Here is a 20,694-nt window from a genome sequence, read left to right as displayed (position 1 = left end):
GGTGGGGTCTGGGGGCCCAGGAGTTCAGAGCCCCATCCTAGGAGGAGTGGCTGGCTCACCTCAGCCTGAGGCCAAAGGGCAAACTTCTGACCCCTCCCCCAGGGTCCCGTGCCTCCCATCAGGCAGGTCCTTGCTTGGGGGTGGGGGCTGGGACATCCTGTTTGGGTCCCAAGAAGGAAAGGAAGACCACCAGCTGGGGTAGGAGTGGTCAGGATGGAAGACCCCAAGGGACAGGGGGGTGCCCAACCAGACAGGACACTGGGTCCTATGCTTATTCTCTGAGATGACCCCAGCAGCCACCTATGTTTAAGGAATTGAGATCCCAGCTGGGTGGGGAAGGGCCCTGGGGAGGGAGGGATGGCCCCCCACCAGGCTAGCCATCGGGGAGCAGCTCCCACTCTGGAGCTGGGCATGGCAGGAGCGCTCAGGGGATTCCATGAACTGCTGATGCTTTAGCCTGGGCATGGTGGGGCTCCCTGCTGCACACCTGCCCCCCCCAGCTCCCTTCACCTCATCTTTGCCCTTTGGCCGGTTATTCATTTGTGCCCTGTCCTCTTGACTTCAGCTCCTCCCCTCAACAACTAAGGTCACTTATCTAGCCCGGATGTCTGGTTGGCAGAGGAAAGGGTTGGCCTGGGTGGGCATCCTCCGGATAGACCTCCTCCTCCAGGACCCAGATCCCCTCCATCTGTGGCGGGATAGAGTCCCTCCCACAGACCCCTTGGGTGTACAAAACATGGGTGATGGGTCATCGAGGGAAGGGACAGAGGATTCCAGAGTATTAGGGACTCTGGTAGGTAGGAACTTGTAGACAGGATCACCACCCAAGGTTCCCTGGGCTGGGAAGGGCAGAAGCTGTTATTTGGGGTCCTGCACAGACCCGAGCACAACAGGGGGCAACGAGGCAGAAACAGCAAGGCTGCCCCAGGTAAACAGCGCTGGCCCCTGCAGGTGTCCCCGGGGGTGGGCAGACTAGGAGGGAAGGAACAGAAGACAGCCACAAAGACTCGCAGGGGCTTGACCCCATTCCCGTCTTCCTGTTTGGGAGACAGAAGTTGGGAGAAGACACTCAGGTGGTTTCCCCTCCCCTTCCCAAGAGGCTGGGAGAACCTGCCTGGGCAGCATCTTGAAAGGGGAAATTGTCTTCCCAATGACTCAGCCCAGCGTGTGTGTGTGTGTGTGTGTGTGTGTGTGTGTGTGTGTGTGTGTGTGTGTGTGTGTGTGTGTGTACATCTACATACCGCGGGGGGTCCACATCCCTCACTCCAGCTCTCTGCCCCTCCCCCACAGCCCATGCAGACTCTTCCCCCCCTTGCCTCTGAACCAACCCCAGCTGTCAACATCTGGCCCACATCTGTCTCCATCTGAGTGGACCCCCACCCCAGCCAATGCCCCCCTCTTCCCCGTCAGGGGGCTGGGCAGGGCTATAAGCTCAAGGCCTCCCCGGCCTCCCGTGGCCCCCTACCAGGGCTGGGGAACCAGGACAGGGGAGGGATGGGGCAGCCCCACCCCGGAGGAGCCCCAGGCTCTTGGCAGAGCCATCTGGAGCCGTTAGAAGCAGCTGCCAATGACTCATCTCCCACTGCCCCCACCCCACCACCTCAAACACATCCTGGGACGGGGAAGCATGCCCGCAGCCCCCCACAGCCCTGTCTCCAGACCTCCGACACCTCCTCCATACCCAGGCCCCAGTCTCCGCAGGAACCCAGTCCATCCCCCGCCCCCAATCACCCCCAGGACTGCTTCGCTTCCCATTTTCTTTTATTTATACAAAAAAAATGTTTTAAATATAATTTAAGAACCCCTCCAAGCACCAGTGTCTGTCTCTGGTTTCCACCACCACATCACCCCCCCACACCCCCTCACGGACACAGCTTGGGGCTACTTGGGGGCAGGAAAGTGTCTGGGAGTTGCGGTGCGACCAAGGCACTGTTCCGGAAACAGGACGATGAGCCCCTGTTTCACCCTAGGCAAAGGAGGCAATACCGAAACAGGTTCCCCCCCCAACACAGAAAGTTATGACAAGGACAGTAGAAAAACAAAACGACAAGAAACAACGACAAAAAATGGGGGGGGGGGAGGAAAAAATAAGACAGAAACAAAAAATAAAACTCAAAAACCTTCAATATGAAGGCAGCAGATGGGGGAGGGGCATTTACAAGGGAAAACTGAGTTCGGGAAGACAGCAGCAAGGTTGGGGACATCTGGGTCCAATGATTTTGTCACTGGGCCACAACGCCCCTTCCCGCCTCCCGCCACGACGGGTGCGCTCCACTCCCGAGCTCACAGGCTAGTCACCCTCTTCTCTTTGGTCTGTAGGGCAGTGCATCGGCCCTTCCAGGTGAGGAGGGGCACGTGGGGCCCTAACTGGGGATCAGAGGGAGGCTGTGGGATTCGAGCCCAACCACCCCTGGGAAGCTGGCAGATTAGAGGCGCTCCCTTTCCCTCTGGTCACACCCAATCCTGAGGGAAGGGCTTCCCGCCTGGGGGGCATGTGATGATTTCTACACTCCTATGGCAGAATCCTCAAATCCTGTCTCTCCAAATTGCCAGCTCCCCACCCCCACGGGTTCAAAGTGCTATCCAGTGGGGCCCAGGTACGGCGGCCTCTTGGGTCCCCATCCGACTCTGCCCCAGGAAGAAGGGGAGCTGTGTCCCCAGCCAGGAGTTCCTGCCGCTCCGGAGCGGTGGGGCCAGACAAGCAGGTGCAGGTCAGTACTGGGGGGCTGGTGCTCCCGCCCCGCCACCTGGGGCTCCAGGCTTGGCCTGGGATTTCATGTGCTGGACACTGGCCAGGATTTTCTTCTGGTGTCCCGCCAGAGTGACTCCAATTCGGAGCAGGTCCCTGGGGAAGAAGGGAGAGCTAGGTGAGGCCACAGGGACTCCTGGGGAGGGTCACTTAGCTCGAGACCACGCCCCGCCCTGGACTGTCAGCCAATCAGGAAGGCCAGCAGGGGAGGGGTACACGTCAACAGTTGCCAATAGTTGAGGGCAGTTTCCAGAGGCTTTCAGGAGACGGCTGCAGTCCTTCTGCGCAGCCGCAGTACAGGGTGGAGCAGGGCTGGCCAGAGATGGGAGGTGGGGGGGTGCAGCTTGGGGCTCCGACAAGGATTAGGAAAAGGCAGAGAATCAGCGAAGGGGAGGAATGAAAGAGAGAAAAGCGCACAAAATGAGGGTGGGGGAAGGGCTGCACAGATTGCTCTAGAAGAGAAGTCAGAAGGAAAAGGCCTGAGAGAGGAAGAGCGGGTGGGGAGGAAGGGGCGGGGTGGGGCGAAAACGAGCTGCCCGCCCCCCCCCCCCCCCCCCCCCCGCCCCGGCCCCCATCCTGAGGCCTGGAGCCTGAGATAAGGGAAAACAGCAGAGGTGGGAAATGGAGAGCAGGGACCTGGGTCAGGGCGGCTCTGGAACAAGTCAGGGAGCAGGGGGGCGGGTGTATGAGCTGCCCTGCCGGGAGGCTGCCTCCCGCCCTCTGGTTCCAGATTTCTCTTCCTTCCATGTGTTATTCAAACCTGGGCTGCGAAGAGAGCTGGGAGGGAAACGGGCAGGCAGAAAGGTGGAGAACCAGAGAGGCCAACGAGGGGAACACAGTGTTCGGGAGGTGCTGGAACCATAAAACCATTTAACATTAAAGCTGGAAATGATCTCCAAAACCCAGTCCAACCTTCTCGTTTTACGGGTGAGGAAGCAGCCAGAGTTGACACTTTGTTAATGTGGGAACAGGGTCTGGAATGTAGAGAGATGCACAAGGATAGGTAACCATGGCAGGACAGGGGCAAGATGGCCCGGGGGTGAGGGGGGTGAGGGGGGTGAGGCGGGCACTGCGGGGCTGGAAGATTCCCTGGGCTCTCAGCCCCCGGAGCTGCTACTTTGGGGGTGTTCTAGATAACGGAGTTGGCACCAGGAGTTGCCCCCAAAGGTCCCTGCTAAACCGGCGGGCCTGATTCTGGTCCCCAGGTGCCCCGACACTGTTTAGCTCTCAACCGCCACCTCCAGCACCTGCCACGACTTACTCAGCAGAGATCTGGCTGACCAGTTCGAAGGAGCCAAAGCCAGCGGCTGCGAAACTTTCTTCGTATCGTCCCATCTTGATGGCTCTAAGCCACTCACCCACTGAGCCAAAAGCTGAGTAGTGAGGCTGCCGCTGATCCAGGAGCGGGTGTGAGGCCCTGGACAAGGCAAGGATGGGGAGGGGTGGGCTGAGTTCCGGGGCTACGTCAGGGTGGGGACTTTGAGCCCAGCCCTGGAGCAGCGGACGGGGACAATGGACAATCCCACGTACCACCAGAGGGCCGGATACTTCTGAGGGGGAAGGAGGGGGTTCTCAGGCGGTGGCAGAGTGCAGGAAGGAGGCCCACCCTCTGGGGTCCTCACCCGCCATTCTCCCTGGCCACGATTTTGAGACTGGCCGGGTTCCGGATCATCTTGTCGAGGGCGCTGACCACCTGGGGGAAGCGGGGCCGTGCATTCCGGTCCTTCTGCCAACAGTCCAGCATGAGCTGGTGCAGGGAAGTGGGGCAGTCTGGGGGCGGGGGCAGCCGGTAGTCCTGTTCAATGGCATTGATCACCTGGAATGACAGGTAGAAGCACTGGGTGAGGATCTCCCGGGAGAACAAGGGTGCCAAAGGACCCCCAGAAGAAGGTGACTCAGCAGATGCTGGAAGAGGTGCCATAGGCCCCGAGAATGGCAGACTCGGGGTCCTCCTGGCCGGGGCCGAAGCTGGCTGTGGCTGGATGCCCCAGTGGCTCCTGGGCCAAGATCTAGATGAGTAACTTCCCAACCCTGCCCTCCTCCTCCATGTCCTTCTGTGACCAGACGTGCTGTATCAAAGTCTTGGATGCAAAGATTAACTCTCCTTTCTGCCACCCTCAAGGACCCAACAGTGATGAGCTCTCTGGGGACCCCACTCCCCCCGACCTCCATGTCCCTGGTGAGAGAACATTCCAGGAAAGCTTGGTAGGACCACGGGACACTCACATCCTGATTGCTCATGTCCCAATATGGCCGTTCCCCAAATGACATGACCTCCCACATCACAATCCCGTAGCTCCAGGCGTCACTAGCAGATGTGAACTTCCGGAAGGCAATGGCCTCAGGGGCTGTCCATCGGATGGGAATCTTTCCACCCTAAAGATGGGAGAGGAAAAGGTGAGCTGAGGGACTCACAGGACCCAGGCATTCCAGCCCCCCCACGCCTTTCCCCCGGGCCTCCTTTCTTTCTGGGACTCAGACACACAGCTCCTCAACTCTGTTCTTTTCCTGGACACTGGAAGTCGGGTTCCCTAAGCTGACCGCCCCCTCCATGGTCTGTGCCTATGTCCAGTCCCTGAATTGGAACTGTCAAACTCTCCGCCTCCCACCTTTCCAACCTTCCCTCCCCACCTGGCCCTAAGAACTGAGTTCAGACGCGGGTCCCCTGGCCTCACCAGAGAGCTCGTGTAGGTGGGATCAGAAGAGTTCTCCTCCAGGAACCGGGAAAGCCCAAAGTCGGACACCTTGCAGACAAGGTTGCTGTTGACCAGGATGTTGCGGGCGGCCAGGTCTCGGTGGACGTAGCTCATCTCAGCAAGGTACCGCATGCCCGAGGCGATGCCCCGCAGCATGCCCACCAGCTGGATGACGGTGAACTGCCCATCGTTCAGCTGGAGATTGGACAAGGGAGAGGACACGGCTCAGGACAGCTCACCCGCCCTTGCCCACGCCTTCCGCGCTCTGAACCAGATCTGCCACTCGCAGATCCATGTGCTGCTCCCCTGCCAGGCAGGCCTGCTCACCCCCCAGGTAAGCCCTCTTCCTTTCTCTTACTCTGAGCCCTCTCAGCTCTCACCGCACTAACCCGACACAATGCTTAAGATTCTAAGGAGGGGCTCCTGGCTGGCTTAGTCAATTCGGAGTCCGACTCTTGATTTTGGCTCAGGTCATGATCTCAGGGTCGTGAGATCGAGCCCCGCAACAGGCTCCGTGCTCAGCACAGAGTCTGAAGGTTGTCTCTCTCCCTCTGCCTCTGCCTCTGCCCATTACCTGCTGTGCGTGCTCTCCCTCAAATAAATAAATAAATCTTAAAGATTTAAAAAAAAATGTTGTAAGGAGATCACTTCAACGTTTTCTTCTATTTAGTCTAATACAGAGCTTTACATCCAGGGCATACTCAACAAATGCTTTTGATTGAACATGTTCATTTTATGGGACAGCCACAGAGTTCTGATAGTCGGCGTGGGCTCGGAGCCACCTGTCTACAGGTGCAGATGCATCCGTGCTGAACCAAAGCAATCTTGCTCAGCTCTCTTGGGCCAGCTGTGTGTAGCTTGCAAGAAAGCAGTGAAAAACTGGGTGTGATCAATGACCACAGCCCCCAAACCAAGACCTAAAGCTTGACCTTGATCTTGACAGAGTCTGCTCTTACCAGATTAGCTAGCCAGTCACAGTAAAAGAATCCCATACTCTGGGTTCAGCAAGCACGCAGGGGACCCTTGGCGGCCAAGCAGGGCCAGGGCCAGAGTCCAAAACCTGAAAATTCTGAACCCATCCTCCAAGCCTGCACACCGTAGGCCTTGAATGTCAGCTTGTGGAAACACTGCTGGCGAGATGCTCAGGGCAGACCCCGGAGTCTGTGATTCCTCTTTTGCTCACCCGCCACTTACGATCCATCAGCAGGTTCTGCCTCCAAAACATGTCCCGAATCTAGCCACTTCTCCCCACCCTGCTACAACCCTCACACCCCAAAGGACTGCAAGTCTCCCCACTGGCTCCTGGCTCTTACTCCCCAGCACCACCAAAGGGAGCTCTGAAAATCATCCCTCTCCAGCTGAAAACCCTCCAAAGGCTTCCCCTGGAACTTCTAATCAAATCCAAACTCCTTACTAAGGCCACGAGGCTCACGTGGTGTGACCACCACGTACACTGAGATCTACCACTGCTCCTCTGCCCCGGCCTTTTGTTTTGTTTGTAAAGATTATTTATTTATTTATTAGAGCGCGCACGTGCATGCACGAGCAGGGGGAGGAGCAGAGGCAGAGGGAGAAGCAGACTCCCCGCTGAGCAGGGAGCCCGACGTGGGTCTCAATCCCAGGACCCTGGGATCATGACCTAAGCTGAAAGCAGATGCTTAACCAACTGAGCCACCCAGGAGCCCCTGACCTTTCTGCTTCTTGAACATGCCGGGTTCCTGCCCACTCTGGTTTCCCCCAATGTGCTTCTCCTCCATCTGCTCATGGTTGGCTCTTTCTCTACCCAAAAGCCATCTCCTCTAAAATAAATCCCCTTTCCTCCCAGGCAACCGGACCTTTGTCTGGTACCAACGGAACAGACCCTTGTGTCGACGGTGGAGGGTCCGGCTGTCATCACACTACCTGGGGTCTGCCCTGGCATCTCTCCCGATGACAGCCAGGTAGCCTGTCTCCGGATGGGGTGCCATGCAAGGTACACAGCACCCCCGATGGAGGCTGGCCACGGATATTGATTTTTGGACTTATCAAAACATTAGATCTATTTTCTCTTAATTACAGAAACAAGCTAACCGACCCCACAGGGAAGAGAAATTCAGGGGGATAAGAGGCCCAGCTTTTCAGCATGTCAGTGTCATAACAAGGGACTGTCCTGGATGTTGAAGAGGCTCAAAGAAATAACCACCGGGTACCATGCTTGATCCTGAACTGGATCCTGGTTTGGAGAAACCAGGAGGAAGAGACATGTAGGGGGACAACCAGGGAAATGTGAATAGTGACCGGGTACTGGATGATCCCATGAAAGTGTCACAATTCTGTCCAATGCAATGTTTTGCTCTGTAGGAAAACGTTTTGGTTTTTTAAAAAGGATGTACAGTAAAGTGGAAAAATAAAATAATACCCAGTAAAACCTGTTCAAGTGACAAAAATAAAATAAGGTCTTCCCCAGCATCTCAAGCCACTTCTCCAAACTGTTTCTTAAAAGCTTGTTTGTTTCCTGTCTCCTCCATTACACTGTCAAGGGCAGAGATGTTCACGGCTTTATTCCGAGGGCCTAAGACAGTGACTGACACACCAGATGGCGCTCAGGAAGCATTTGTCAAGAGGACGAATGACCACCCCTCCAAGTCCTGGGTCCGCTGGCCCCACAGACGGGCCATTTCCACTCGCGGCCGCAGGAAAGGCGAGTCCTGGGAACTCTAGCTGTCCTGGAGGGAGAACGAGGGGCACAGGAGGTGGGATGTGCACCCCACCATCCTGGTCCTGAGCTCCTTGGCTGTGCTGGGGGAGGACGGGAGGCCGCGGGAGGCTGGGGTGCAGGGGGCTCACCCGCAGGAAGGAGTCCAGGGCGCCGTTCTCCATGAACTCGGTGAGGATCATGACGGGCACGCTGTTGGTGACCACGCCCTCCAGGCGGATGATGTTGGGGTGCTCGAACTGGCCCATGATGGAGGCCTCACTTAGGAACTCCCGCCGCTGTCGCTCCGTGTAGCCCCCTTTCAGGGTCTTGATGGCCACACAGCTCTCTTTCTTCCCCGGGGCCTTGAGCCGCCCCCGGCACACCTCGCCAAACTCGCCTTCGGGAAGGATGCTGAGGGTCAGCCCTCCTCTGCCTGTTGTCTGGCCCTACTCCCCCCGCACCCCGCACCCCTACCCCGGGCGCCCATCTTCCCTCTCACCTGCGCCGATCACCTCCTCGATCTTGACATAGGAGACATCGATCTCTTTTGCAAATTCCCTCACAGCCTCATTAGGGTCCTCGTAAGTGAAGGGGTCAATGTAGACCTTAGTCCCTGAGGAACCATGCGGGGTCCCGTTAAGCGAGAGGCAACCTCCCCTGCACTCCGAGGCCCGGATTCTGGGCTCACCGCCCCTGCCCCAACCCCGTGTCCCTCAGCATAGGCCTACCCACCGTGCCCGATGAGATACTGTCCGTGTTTGTCCGAGTACTCAGCCTCTCTCCCATTGCTCTGCTTCCTGTGGCCGATGGGAAAGAAAAGGTAAACGGAATCACCCATCTCTGCGTTTCCAGAGGGACAGGACCGAGGGGAGGAGGAGCGGGGATCAGAGAAGCTTCCAAGAGAAAACAAGTATCCTGGGGCATTGAGGGAGGCTTGCCTGGAGCAAGAGGGCAGGTGGCCATCTACACGGGCCCTCCTCCCAAGGGCCTCCAGGTGCCCCAGAGTGCTCACCTGAGGCAGAGAACAGCAATGACAATGACCACCAGGACCAGCACCACACCCACAACTGCCGTGCCTGCGATCAGGGCCAGTTGCTCCCGCCAGCTCTCGGTCTCTAGGGGAGAAAAGCTGCGATCAAAAGAAGCCGACGGGCCCCGGGGACCCTACACCAGCCTCAAGGCATGAGCTGTGTTCCCCTGAGAACAGGCCCCCGGCGGTGTGGCAGGTGCGGGAAAGCACAGTGGTTTCCAAACTGCTTTCCACCGGCGCGGGCTCCCCCGAAGTCCCTCAGGGCAAGGGAGGAAGTTTCCCAACCTCGTTCGTTACAGCAAGAGCGGGTTTGGTTTTGTTCACTTATACATACTGGTGGCCCACAGAAGGCCCCAAGGGCTAAAAATGGAAAGGTCTGTAGCCAAAATGTGGAAATAATCCAGATGTCTGTCAACAGATGAATGGATGAATAAAACATGCTATCGCCATAAAATGGACTATCTTCCAGCCATAAACAACACAGATACGCACCCCAACATGGATGAACCTTGCGAACATTGTGCCGACTGAAGGGAGAAGCCAGTCACAAGAGGCCACATAACGTAAGACTCTGTATGAATGTCCAGAATAGGCAAATCCATAGAGACAGAAAGTAAGGTAGTGTTTGCTGGGGGCTGGGGGTGACTGAAGGGGTGTCTCTTTTTGGAGGCTGAAATGGTCTACAATGAATCGTGGTGATGGTTGCACAACTCTGGACATATACTAAAAGCCACTGAACTGTACTCTCTTTAAAGGGTGAATCATATGGTATGTGAATCGTCTCAAACCGTTAAAAGGCTTAGAAAGTCACCGGGCCAACAAGCGTATTACAATGAACAGGTGTTGGGCGCCTGGGTGGCTCAGATGGTTAAGCGTCTGTCTTCAGCTCAGGTCATGATCCCGGGGTCCGGGGATCGAGGCCCACATCGGGCTTCCTGCTCGGCAGGGAGTCTGCTTCTCTCCTCTCTCTCTGCTCCTCCCCCCTGCTCATGCTTGCACTCTCTCTCTAATGAATTAAAAAAAAAAAGATTTTTTTAAAGATTTTATTTTTTTTTAAAGATGTTATTTATTTATTTGAGAGAGAGAGAGAATGAGAGATAGAGAGCACAAGACGGAAGAGGGTCAGAGAGAGAAGCAGACTCCCTGCTGAGCAAGGAGCCCGACGTGGGACTCGATCCCGGGACTCTAGGATCATGACCTGAGCCAAAGGCAGTCGCTTAACCAACTGAGCCGCCGAGGCGCCCAAAGATTTTATTTATTTATTTGAGAGAGAGAGAATGAGAAACACAGCAAGAGAGGGAAGAGGGTCAGAGGGAGAAACAGACTGCCCACTGAGCAGGGAGCCCGACAGGAGGCTCGATCCCAGGACCCCAGGATCATGACCTGAGCCAAAGGCAGTCGCTTAACCAACTGAGCCACCCAGGCGCCCCCCAAAAAAAATCTTAAAAAAAAAAATGAACAGGTGTCACCTCAGTTAATCCTTGGAGCCCTGGGAGAAAGGCCTCGTGATATCTCCAATTTGGGGAGGAGAGATGGGGCTTAAGGGTCAGGCTTTTGAGGGTCACACAGCTGGAAAGCCACTGGGCAGGCCTTCTCTCCCAGCTGTTGGGTTTTGGCTTCTGCAGCCTATGCTCTCCTCACTAGGCCAAAAATGCCTCGTGGCTGATAGAGAGAGGAGCATGCGAATGTGACTTTAGGGGTCCTTCGAGGGCACAGGCAAGGCCTCCCGCGTGATGGAGGGGCAGCACCCCTGCCCATGCCCTGCTCCCCAGACTCACCGTCCAGCTGGGTCTGGCTGTGGTGCTCCTGGCCGAAGGGCCCGTAGCCGGCCTCGGAGCGTGCCCGCACCTGGACCAGGTAGCTGGCTCCGCGTTTCAGCCCCCGCAGCTCTGCCCGGTTTTCCGACGTCTTCAGGAACCGCACGCTGCTGGGGCCCTCTGTACCCTGTCAGGGTGGGGAGGGGTGGGGGGGCGGGGGAGGCTGGCCATAAGCCAGGGCTCCCTGGTTTCCACTGCTCTTCCCACGTCTCTCCCCCAACCCTGTGCCCCCATGACTTGCATCTTGGTTCCACGGTGTGGCAGGTGGGGCCTCTGTGCTCATTTACGAATGCACTGTGCTGTGTGTTTGGCTTTCGTTAACGGCATTTAATCCTCGCCGCAATTCTGTGGGACCGGTACCATTATTGTAACTGTCCTACGTTGGGGATATTGAACTCAGAGAGGCCAAGGGGCTGGCCCAAGGTCACACAGCTAGTACTCAGCACAGCTGGACCTCAGACGCCTCTCAGGTGCCTGGAATTCAGCCAGCCCCCAGAACACGTCCCACTATCCACCCCAAGCCCCTAGGGGTGCGTCCTGGTCTCACCTTCTCGTGGTACTTGACCTCGTAGTCCAGCACGGCCCCGCTGGGTGCCCGGGGGACAGCCCACGCCAGGCTCAAGCTGCTGGGTGATGACCGTGTCACCCGGATGTCGGACACGGGGGGCGGTACTGTGAGGGGGAGGACACGTTAGGGGATTTGCACGTGGCAGATCTGCCCCGATCTTTTCCAGCTCTGCTTCTGCCGGCTACACTCGTCTCAGCGCCCCTGCTGTTTCAAGAGTTCCCTCTGACCCTCTCTGCCCCGTCCTGAAGTCTGCACCTGTTTTCACTCTTCTGTCTGCCTCTCACCCTGCAAGTCCTGGCCTTCCATGCTTCCTGGGGACCCCAGGGCCCCACCACTGCCTCTTCCCCTTCGGGCCCGTAGGCTATCCGCCTCCCTCCCGGCCAACCACCGGCTCCCCGCCTCACCCTCACGGTCAGTGGTGACATTCACAGCCTCAAACGGGACCGGCCCGGTGGCTAAAGAGGACACCCCGTTCAAGGCGGTGACCTCGAAGGTATAGGTGAAATCTGGGCGCAGCCCGCGCACTGCCACCCAGGGCTCCACAAGGTCCCGGGGGCCAGGGTCGAAGGTCAGGTCTCCTCCGCAGGGTGTGCAGGACCCCCCGGGGCGGCACTCCCGGCAGCGCAGCGCGTAGGTGAGATCCTCTCGGCCCCCGGACTCGAGGGGGGCACTCCACTCCAGGCGCAGGGAGGAGCCGTTCAGACGGGGAACCACACTTCTGGGAGCAGAGGGTGGTGCTGCGAGACATCAGGGAGTCAGAGGCTGACCCGATCGTCGCAGGGGGCAGGGGGGACAGCGGAGCACCCAGGCAGCCCCGCTGGCTTCTTGTCTTGGCTGGGCACCAGCAGGCCAGGGCCAAGCGGAGGAAGGCCAGGGAGGCTGGGGGCTGCCGTGGGTGCCCGCCCGCCACCCCGGGGGCCACCGGTCACTTACTGGTACAGGGCGCACCCCGGAAGTCCGTGCGGGCCCGGAAGTACCCATTGCGGCACTGGCAGATGGGTGAGCCAATGGTGTTGGAGTGGCTGTTGGCTGGACACGGCTGGCAGGACCCCTCGCCAGACAAGGGCTTGAAGGTGCCTTGGGCACATGCTGAAAGAGAAACTGCGTTCATCAAGAACACGCATCAAAAACATTCAGCTGCTCCCAAGGTTGCATGGAGCGCAAAGTGGGGAGCAGAGAGGAAAGAGCTCAAAAACTGAACATCTACGAGAAGGAGACCCTCCCTTCAGATCAGGGACTCTAAGCTTTGTTAACCTCAACACACCCTCCCACCATCACCAAACACCCTGTGGCGGTCTGGGGAACCTACAGATCCCTGCTCAGAAGTATGTTTTTGTTTTTTAAAGATTTTATTTATTTATTTGAGAGAGAGAGAGTGAGAGAGAGCATGAGAGGGGAGAGGATCAGAGGGAGAAGCAGCCTCCCCACTGAGCGCCCCATGTGGGACTCGATCCCAGGACTCCAGGATCATGACCCGAGCTGAAGACAGTCGCTTAACCAATTGAGCCACCCAGGTGCCCCAGAAGTATGTTTTTAAATGCACACCACAGGGACGCCTGGCTCAGTCACTGAACATCTGCCTTCGGCTCGGGTCATGATCCCGGGGTCCTGGGATCGAGCCCCGCATCGGGCTCCCTGCTCAACGGGAAGCCTGCTTCTCCGTCTCCCTCTGCCCCTCCCCATGCCTGTGCTCTCGCTCTCTCTCATATAAACAAATCATTTTACTTTTTTTTAAGATTTTATTTATTTATTTGAGAGAAAGAACGAGAGAGAGAGAGCACATGAGAGGGGGGAGGGTCAGAGGGAGAAGCAGACTCCCCGCCGAGCAGGGAGCCCGATGCGGGACTCGATCCTGGGACTCCAGGATCATGACCTGAGCCGAAGGCAGTCGCTTAACCAACTGAGCCACCCAGGCGCCCCTAAGTAGATCATTTTAAAAAATAATTAAAAAAATAAATGCACAGCACAAAACACACAGGATCACAAAGGAAACCCAGTGAATCAAAATACAATGATCAAAGGATGCCTGGGTGGTTCAGTCGTTAAGCGCCCGCCTTCAGCTCAGGTCATGATCCCAGGGTCCTGGGATCGAGCCCCATATTGGGCTCCCTGCTCAGTGGGGAGTCTGCTTCTCCCTCTCCCACTCCCCCTGCTTGAGAGAGAGACAGCGAGAGAGGGAACACAGCAGGGGGAGTGGGAGAGGGAGAAGCAGACTCCCCACTGAGCAGGGAGCCCGATGCGGGGTTCGATCCCAGGACCCTGGGATCAGGACCTGAGCCGAAGGCAGATGCTTAACGACTAAGCCACCCAGGCGCCCCTAAATAAATAAAATCTTAAAAAAAAAATACAGTGGGGATGCCTGGGTGCCTCAGTCGGTTAAGCGTCTGTCTTCAGCTCAGGTCATGATCCCAGGGTCCTGGGATCGAGTCCCACATCGGGGTCCTTGGTCAGTGAGGAGCCTGCTTCTCCCTCTCCCTCTACTGCTCCCCCTGCTTGTGCTCTCTCTCTCTCTCTGACAAATAAATAAAAATCTTTAAAAAAAAATAAAATAAATACAACGATCAAAACATGAAGAAAGCAGGTTTGTGCCACACGAACGCGTGCATTTCTCTATTTACAAGATAGAGGGGCAGGTCTAACGGCCACTGTAGTACTGAAGACATCATGGGCCAAGAAGAGCATTTTGATATTCTTGCATCATCTGTAGCAGGCTGGGAAAATAGCCAGGGTTTGAAGGATGTGCAAGTGACCGCTGGGCCCTGTCACTGTGATTCCACACACAAGGCCAATTTCGGGCAGAGACGAGGGACAATAACGTCATTTTCTTTCTCTATAGAAGTTCACAGATCCCTTACGTTCTATCTGCAAAGCCCGGGTTTTGAACGCCCACTCTAGAGAAACAGCTGAGTGAGAATTCAGTATCAGGGAGTCAGAGGAAACCCAAAGTGAGCAAGAAATAGAGACCATGATGCCTTTGTCCTCAGAGCCCAACAAGGCCCCGCCATCCTGAGGACAGCCCTGCATCCCTCGTCCAGAAAGGGGTTAGAAAGAGGGTGCAAGAGCTCAGACCTTTGCCCGGGGCTTTGGAAACAGGCCTTCCGAGCGCCCCCGAGAACCAAGAATGTTCCCAATGGAAATGTAAGTGGGTGCAAGAGCCGGGTATAGGACCCTCCCCGCCTGGATGGCCAAGCTATCCAGAAAAGACGCCAGCCCTTACCTCGGCACCGGGTGTTCCCCTCGGCGGCCTCAAACCCGGGAGCACAGCTGCACCCTGTGACCGGCTGCTCGGCCCACTGGCCATCCTCCCGGCAGTAGAGGCTGGGGCTGGGGCCGGGAGTAGGGACGGCGTCAGCCACACAGCTCCCTGCCACGGGCACCACGAGCTCCCGAGGCACAGTCTCCGGGAAGTGGGTGAGGTTCACGGTCAGCTGGGCGCACTTCTTGTAGAAGAGATGCAGGGACAGCAGGGCCATGCAGGCTCCCTGGTCCTGGAAGGCCAGGTAGAAGCCAGCCTTGGTGAGTGGGCCCAGACGCAGTGTCTTGACGTTCACCTTGCCAGTTGCCTCGGCCCCAGGGCGCTTCCGGGTCAGGTGCTCAGCGGCCACTGTGTCCACCTGCCGGGCGAGGGAAGGGACTTGTTGCTGTGGTCCTCCACTCCCCAAGGACCAGGCAGGCGAACTGTTTCCTTCTTCCCAGCTCACCCTCTCCCTGACCGCCTCAGCTCCTATTCCAGAGCCTTCTCTCCACCTTTCCCAGCGTGCGCTTTCCTGCAGGCCCCAACATTACCCATTAATGCTTGCTGAGCTCCTACCACGTGCCCAGCCTCTGTCCCGTACCCCCTTTCTGTTCATTCACTCATCCCACAGACATTTATCAACACCTACTCTGTGCCAGGCCCAGGACTTGAAGCCAAGGGAACCGAAATGAAGGAAATAGCTATGTTTAAAGCATGATGAGACCTAGGACAGGTGAGACCCCAGGGTGGGCACCGCAGCAGAGGCGTCCCAGGGGAGTTGAAGCTTCCAAGACAAGTAGGAATTGGGTAGAAGACCCAGAGAGACAGCATTCCGGGGTGAGGCATCAGCTGACACAAAGGAGGGGTCTCTGAAGGGCAAGGTGGTACTCAGATCAGAGAATGTGGGAAGCGGCAGAGGGTGGCCCAGACGACCGCCCCTGGGGGCCAGAGAGGCCCTGGCCATGACCGCTCCACATAGCAGACCACCTTCTTCCCTCCCTGGACTGGAGCCTCCTGCTTCTAGGGCGCAGTGCCCCTGCCCAGGGCCTTGGAAGCTCATCCACTGCTCCTAGGCCATGCTGGCCGGCGGCGGGCCCCAGGTGCCTGGGTACCTTGATGTAGGGGTTCTCCATCCAGGCCGGCGTGAAGGCTGTGGCCGTGTCAGCATCGCTCTCGAAGTAGAAGACGGTGAAGGTCTCCTTGCAAGAGCGCCCGGCCCGCGACAGGGAGAGGCACTCGAGCATGGTGAAGCGGAGTGTCGCGTATACGTGCACGGCTCCTCGGCGCGGGACCCAGCCGGTGCGCAGCCAGTGGGCCAGGCCCGGCGCCCGCTGCACATCACACACCTCATAGGTCCGGACACTATGCTGCTCCTCATCCAGGCCGCTCAGCTCCTCCCACTGTGGGGAGAAGGGGGTCAGCTTGGGGGTGAAGGTCAGTGGGAGGATGTCCGTCCTGTAGCAAGGAGCGGCTAGAGGGAGGCGACCCCTGAGAGCAAGGGCTAGGAGGTCATATGCCCCAGCTGCTGGGATGTGGGGGGTTGGTGGCGTGCCTTGTCCCTCCTCCCTGGGTGTCCCTCCAGGCCCCGGCTCCTGGGCCCAGCTCTTACCTGCCCTTCCACCTGAGGGAACGTGACCCACTTCAGATCGGCAGTTTCCAGTTTTGTGTTCAATAGGGTCTCTAACACAGACAGACAGACAGACAGACAGACGGTCAGCACTGGGGGAGACACCAGGAAGACCAGGTCCCTGGGAACTGACTGAGACAGGTGGGTCCTCTTAGCTCCAAGCTGGGAACTGGGGCCGACTGGGCCGAGAGATGAAGAGGGGGGCAAGTCCTGCCCTCTGCTGTCCCCTTTCTCGTCCTTCTGTTTCTGAGCGCCAACCCCACCCCCCACGGCGGGCAGGCACCGGGCTGCCTCCCCGCCCCATGGCTCCCAGATCTAGGCCTCCGAGAACCGCTGTGCGCTGTGCCCTGAGGAGAGGGGAGGAAGGCCAAATGGCTCAGACAGGGTTAAAGTAGAGCCCCCACCTGGTCTGACCTGAGGAGGGCAAAGAACAGCAGGTGCGGGGCTACCCCTTCCTTACAGGGCCTGCCTCCCCGCCACTCCACAGTCCCTGCACCAGATCAGAAGCCGCTGCCTCCCTCTCCCCAACTCCACTCCCCTCTTCCAGGCCCACACCCCCTTCTCAGACCAAACCCTCCAGTCCTTCAGATCCCGGAGGGTGGTACTCCGCTCCTGAGGCCCAGCCCTGCTGCCCCCCACCCCCTGCCGCCCCCCACGAGCTCTCCCTGCTGTCAGAGGAGGAAATGCTGGAGGCCAGGACGCTTGGGTTCCTGCCCAGGCCCCCGCCTGCAGAGGCCTCACATCTGGGTTTGGTTACGGGAAGGAAAAGGGGAGGAGATTTTAGGGGTGTGTGTAGGGAGGGGTGAACACACCTGGCTCCGCCCTGGCCTCAGGGGAGGGGCATGGAGGGAGGGGTGGGGCTCTGGTGGAAGGGGGGGATTAGGAGAAACATCAGAGCCCCTTGGCAGTGGAGGGTGGAGGGAGGGTAGGGGAATCCCCCGGGAGGCCAGTGCCATGTGGGGGGCCCCCAGGAGAGCCAGCAGCACACCTGGGACCAGGTTCCCCCAGCCTCCCTCCCCGCTCCCACCCCTGCTCTGTGGGGGCCACAGGAGAGAAGGGAAGGGAAGGTGGGTGGGTGGGGCAGCCTCCTCCCAGGGACCAAGTGATGTCCACTCAAGGGCAAGGGGTCAGGCAGGACCCCAGCCAGGCCGAGGTGAGGCCTGGGCCCCCCGGGGGTGGCAGGAGCCAGCCCTGCACGCTGGGGACAGGATGCCGGGGTTCTGGGAAGGGAGTGGAGAGAGGCTGCCGTCCCCACCCTCCATTGTTCCAGCCTGGATAGTGTTTTCCTGTCTCCAATTTACACACTGTCTGTTTCAGGGCTGTCCTCCCCACGCTCGCAGCGACTCACTTTCTCTCCTCCTATCTCGGGCTCAGAGAGCCTGTCTTGATCTGTCAGTTCTTCTGCCTCTCCCCTCTCTCCCCAGTTCTGTCCACCTCCCTTTCAGACTGTCGCCGTCTCTCTTCCATTTTCCACCTCCCGCCTTTTGCCTTCACGGGGCGCGAGGCCGTGGGCAGGTTACTTAACGCCTCTTTAAGCCTCAGTTTCCCCATCCGTAAAATGGGGGTGACAATCCCTCCTACTGCAGGGCTGTTGGGAAGGTGAAAATGTAAAGCGCTTAGTGCGCGCCTCGGGCTTGGAAAGCACTTAGGTGGCAGGCCCTTTCTCTTCGCCTCTTTCCCTCCCTCTCACCACACTTTGCCCTGGAGGGGGGGACTCTCCCCACTTTGCCTGCCTTCCTCCCAGTTATTTCCCCTTCTGCCTCGGAGCCGGGCAAGGGTCTCCTCTCCCCATCCCCAGCCTTTGATCCTCGGCCCAGAGCAGCACTGCCCAGCCTCGGGGAGAGGGGTTTCTAACTGCCTTTGATTACTCCTCCTCAGCAGCGCCCCCCCGGCCCACCCCCCAGAGACCCCTTTGATTCCAGGCAGTGAAGGGGGGGGAAGGAGACAGCTCACTGAGAGGAGATTAGGGCTGTAGGAGGAGGGTTTATAGGGCTCTTGGCTCCCCCTCTAAGGGGTGAGGGGAGGGAAGTGCCTCATGGATGAAGAAACGTTTGGGGGGGGGAGACACAGAAAAATCAGAAATTTAGAGAGGTGGGTAGTTAGGCTAAGTTCAGGTGCCCCGGGGGGGCTGTGAAGGTCAGTTTCTGCTGGCCTCTAGGGTTGGAGAAAGGAACTCGGGCAGGGCTGGGGGTCTAGACAGCATTTAAGGGGCGGGGGGGGGCAGCCTGGGGAAACCAGGGAGGGGGACTCACTGCAGCAGAGGCAGTGGCTTTGGGAGAGATCTGGGCGTTTGGAGAGTGAGCGCAGAAGGCGGCCGTCCTACCAGAGGCCCCGGGGAACAGCAGGATCAAGGTGTGAACGCTGAGGAATGGGGGGTGGGGGCAGTTTTCTGGCCCAGCACGAAGTTCTGCCCTGTCTGCAGTTCCTCCTCCAGAAACGTTTCCTCATGTTTGCCAGAGGTGGGAAAAGGGACAGAAACTTCGGAGAGATTGGAGTAGGGAGAAAAGGAAAGGCTGCCAAAAGCGCGTACAGAATCAGGGCTCAGAGTCTGGGAAGCTGCGGCAGGGACACATCCCGGGACGGAGCTCCACTCCTTCTCTTTCCCAAACAAAAGAAAACTCCACTCCCCGCTGGGCCGCCTCCTCCCCGCCCCCCGCCCGGTCTAGCACCATTGGTCCGAAGTGTTCGGGGTTAGGGTGCCGGGCCAGGGGCAGAGAGACCGGCCCCTTCACTCCGAGGCCCAACTTTAGGGGCCCCTCGAGTGCCAGGGTGCCCCCTGGGAAACTCACCTTCTAAGGCGGCGGCGAGCGAAGCCCAGCAAAGCAGAGCCCGGAGTTCCATGGCGCCGTCTCTCTCGGGTTGGATCCGATCCGAGTTTGGGGGGCACTAGCCCCCCCAGGTCTGAACCCGCCCTGAGAGGGCAGACGCCGACTCCCCGCGCGGGACTCTCGGTCGGGGCCCTCAGCGTGGGCCCATGCGGGCGCGCCCGGCACCGACACCGGGCGGCAGCGCCCAGGTGTGGCCCCGCGTCCCCGCCGCGCGCGCGGGCGGGCGGGGAGCGTCTTCACACTGGCTGCGCCGGGTGGGCGCAGAGCGAGACGTGGCTGGAGGTCCCGCCGGGGCCTCGGGGTCCCGCCCCGGCTGGCTGGGGGTGGGCCGGCCGCTCGCGGTCTCCCCCCCTCCCTGGAGCGGTGCTGCTCGCGCCACCGGGCCGATTGCGCTCCGCGCCGGCCGGGAGGGTGGGAGCGGAGCGGGAACGGAGCGGGAGGGAGGGAGACTGCGGCGCGGGGCCGGGCGGGCCGGGGCTGGGCCGGGCTGGGACTGGGCCGGGCGGCGCCTGGCGGGGGAGGGAGGGGCGCGCGGGGGGGGCGGGGGAGCTCCCCCCTCCCCCAGCCCGGGCTCGGCGTGGGGGCCGGGGCGCGCTGATTGGAGCGCGCGCTGCTGAATAATTCATGAGAGAAGCAGAGCGGGGCGCCGAGCGGAGCAGGTCGGGAAGTTGGGAGAAAGTTTGGAGAAGGGGGAGGGGCGGCGGCCTCGGAGGCCGGGGATCGCCCAGACGTGCACAGTGGCCGTGCGCCCCGACGGGGACCGCGCGTGTCGGGGCCGGGGCCCAGCGACCCCCGGGGCAGGTCCGAACCCAGCACGCAGCAGGCAGCAGAGAAACACATCCAGCAGCACTGAGGTCCTCCCCCGAGGTGCGCGTAAACGCGCACCACGCACTCTAAGGCCGCTCCAACCTTACTGCGGACTTCGGATTCTATTTCTGGATGCGCCCACCATCCCACAGTTGGCGCAGGGGACCATGTTTGGGGGAAGTTTTTGAGGATGGAGGGTGGCGCGTTGGGCCCCGAGGCAGCGACCCCAGCTTAGATGACCCTGGAGCGAACGTTCACACAATCTTTCAACAAACATTAGGTATTGGGGACCTACTGTGCGCGCAACATAGCGCAGGAAACTGTGGAAAGTGGGGCACCTGGCTTGAGATGGGGAGGAGTATAGAAACAAGGGAAGCAGAGTAAATAAAAGGTAGGTGGGACCGAGAGAGTAAAGGGTCTGGATGGATTCCCAAAATCACCGTCTTCACTCTCGCTGGGAGAGCTCCCGGCCGCCGCAGTCCTGACCCCTGGGGCTGGGCCGGAGCCGCTGCTGTCTTTCCCGAGGCTGTTTCCTGTCTGGCTCCTGGGGGCCCTCGGGATGTCTGGGAGGGCCCTTCCTCTCATTGCCGCCACCTCCCTCCCCCCCATCCCATCAGTTAGAGGGGAGGGTCCAGGAAAGCAGCGCTCCTCCCACCAACC

At 59.1% G+C, this 20,694-nt stretch overlaps 2 protein-coding genes across 2 annotated transcripts in view; one reads left to right on the top strand and one right to left on the bottom strand.

Moving 5' to 3' along the window:
- ZAN (zonadhesin) overlaps positions 1 to 2,345 on the top strand; it is a 36,250-nt gene extending 33,905 nt beyond the window's left edge. The window contains 1 exon segment of the mRNA XM_088017074.1: positions 2,320 to 2,345. Coding sequence (XP_087873200.1) covers positions 2,320 to 2,345 — 26 coding nt within the window.
- Positions 1,831 to 19,240, bottom strand: EPHB4 (EPH receptor B4). The gene is made up of 17 exons (XM_028110043.2): positions 19,189 to 19,240; positions 16,382 to 16,452; positions 15,885 to 16,172; positions 14,755 to 15,151; positions 12,471 to 12,626; positions 11,942 to 12,274; positions 11,517 to 11,641; positions 10,931 to 11,096; positions 9,135 to 9,237; positions 8,855 to 8,919; positions 8,622 to 8,735; positions 8,272 to 8,519; positions 5,425 to 5,640; positions 4,976 to 5,125; positions 4,372 to 4,565; positions 4,011 to 4,166; positions 1,831 to 2,845 (listed from the first exon to the last, which is right to left on the bottom strand). The coding sequence occupies exons 1-17, from the start codon at positions 19,238 to 19,240 to the stop codon at positions 2,713 to 2,715; spliced, it is 2,967 nt and encodes a 988-aa protein (XP_027965844.1). The 3' UTR covers positions 1,831 to 2,712.
- Positions 19,241 to 20,694: the final 1,454 nt, after the last annotated feature.

The sequence above is a fragment of the Eumetopias jubatus genome, unplaced genomic scaffold, assembly GCF_037043125.1.
Source record: "Eumetopias jubatus isolate StellerSeaLion01/CBP00866 unplaced genomic scaffold, mEumJub1_p1.0 scaffold_12, whole genome shotgun sequence".
Lineage (NCBI taxonomy): Eukaryota > Metazoa > Chordata > Mammalia > Carnivora > Otariidae > Eumetopias > Eumetopias jubatus.
The sequence above is the reverse complement of the archived record's forward strand: the minus strand, read 5'-3'. Positions and strand labels throughout refer to the sequence as shown.

Excerpts from the sequence above, each read along its gene's own strand:
- EPHB4 (XM_028110043.2), bottom strand. The coding sequence starts at position 19,240 with ATGGAACTCCGGGCTCTGCTTTGCTGGGCTTCGCTCGCCGCCGCCTTA. Across the intron at positions 4,566-4,975 it reads GGGACATGAGCAATCAGGAT|GTGATCAATGCCATTGAACA; the intron begins GTGAGTGTCCCG and ends CTGTCATTCCAG. Across the intron at positions 4,167-4,371 it reads GTGGCCAGGGAGAATGGCGG|GGCCTCACACCCGCTCCTGG; the intron begins GTGAGGACCCCA and ends TGCCTTGTCCAG.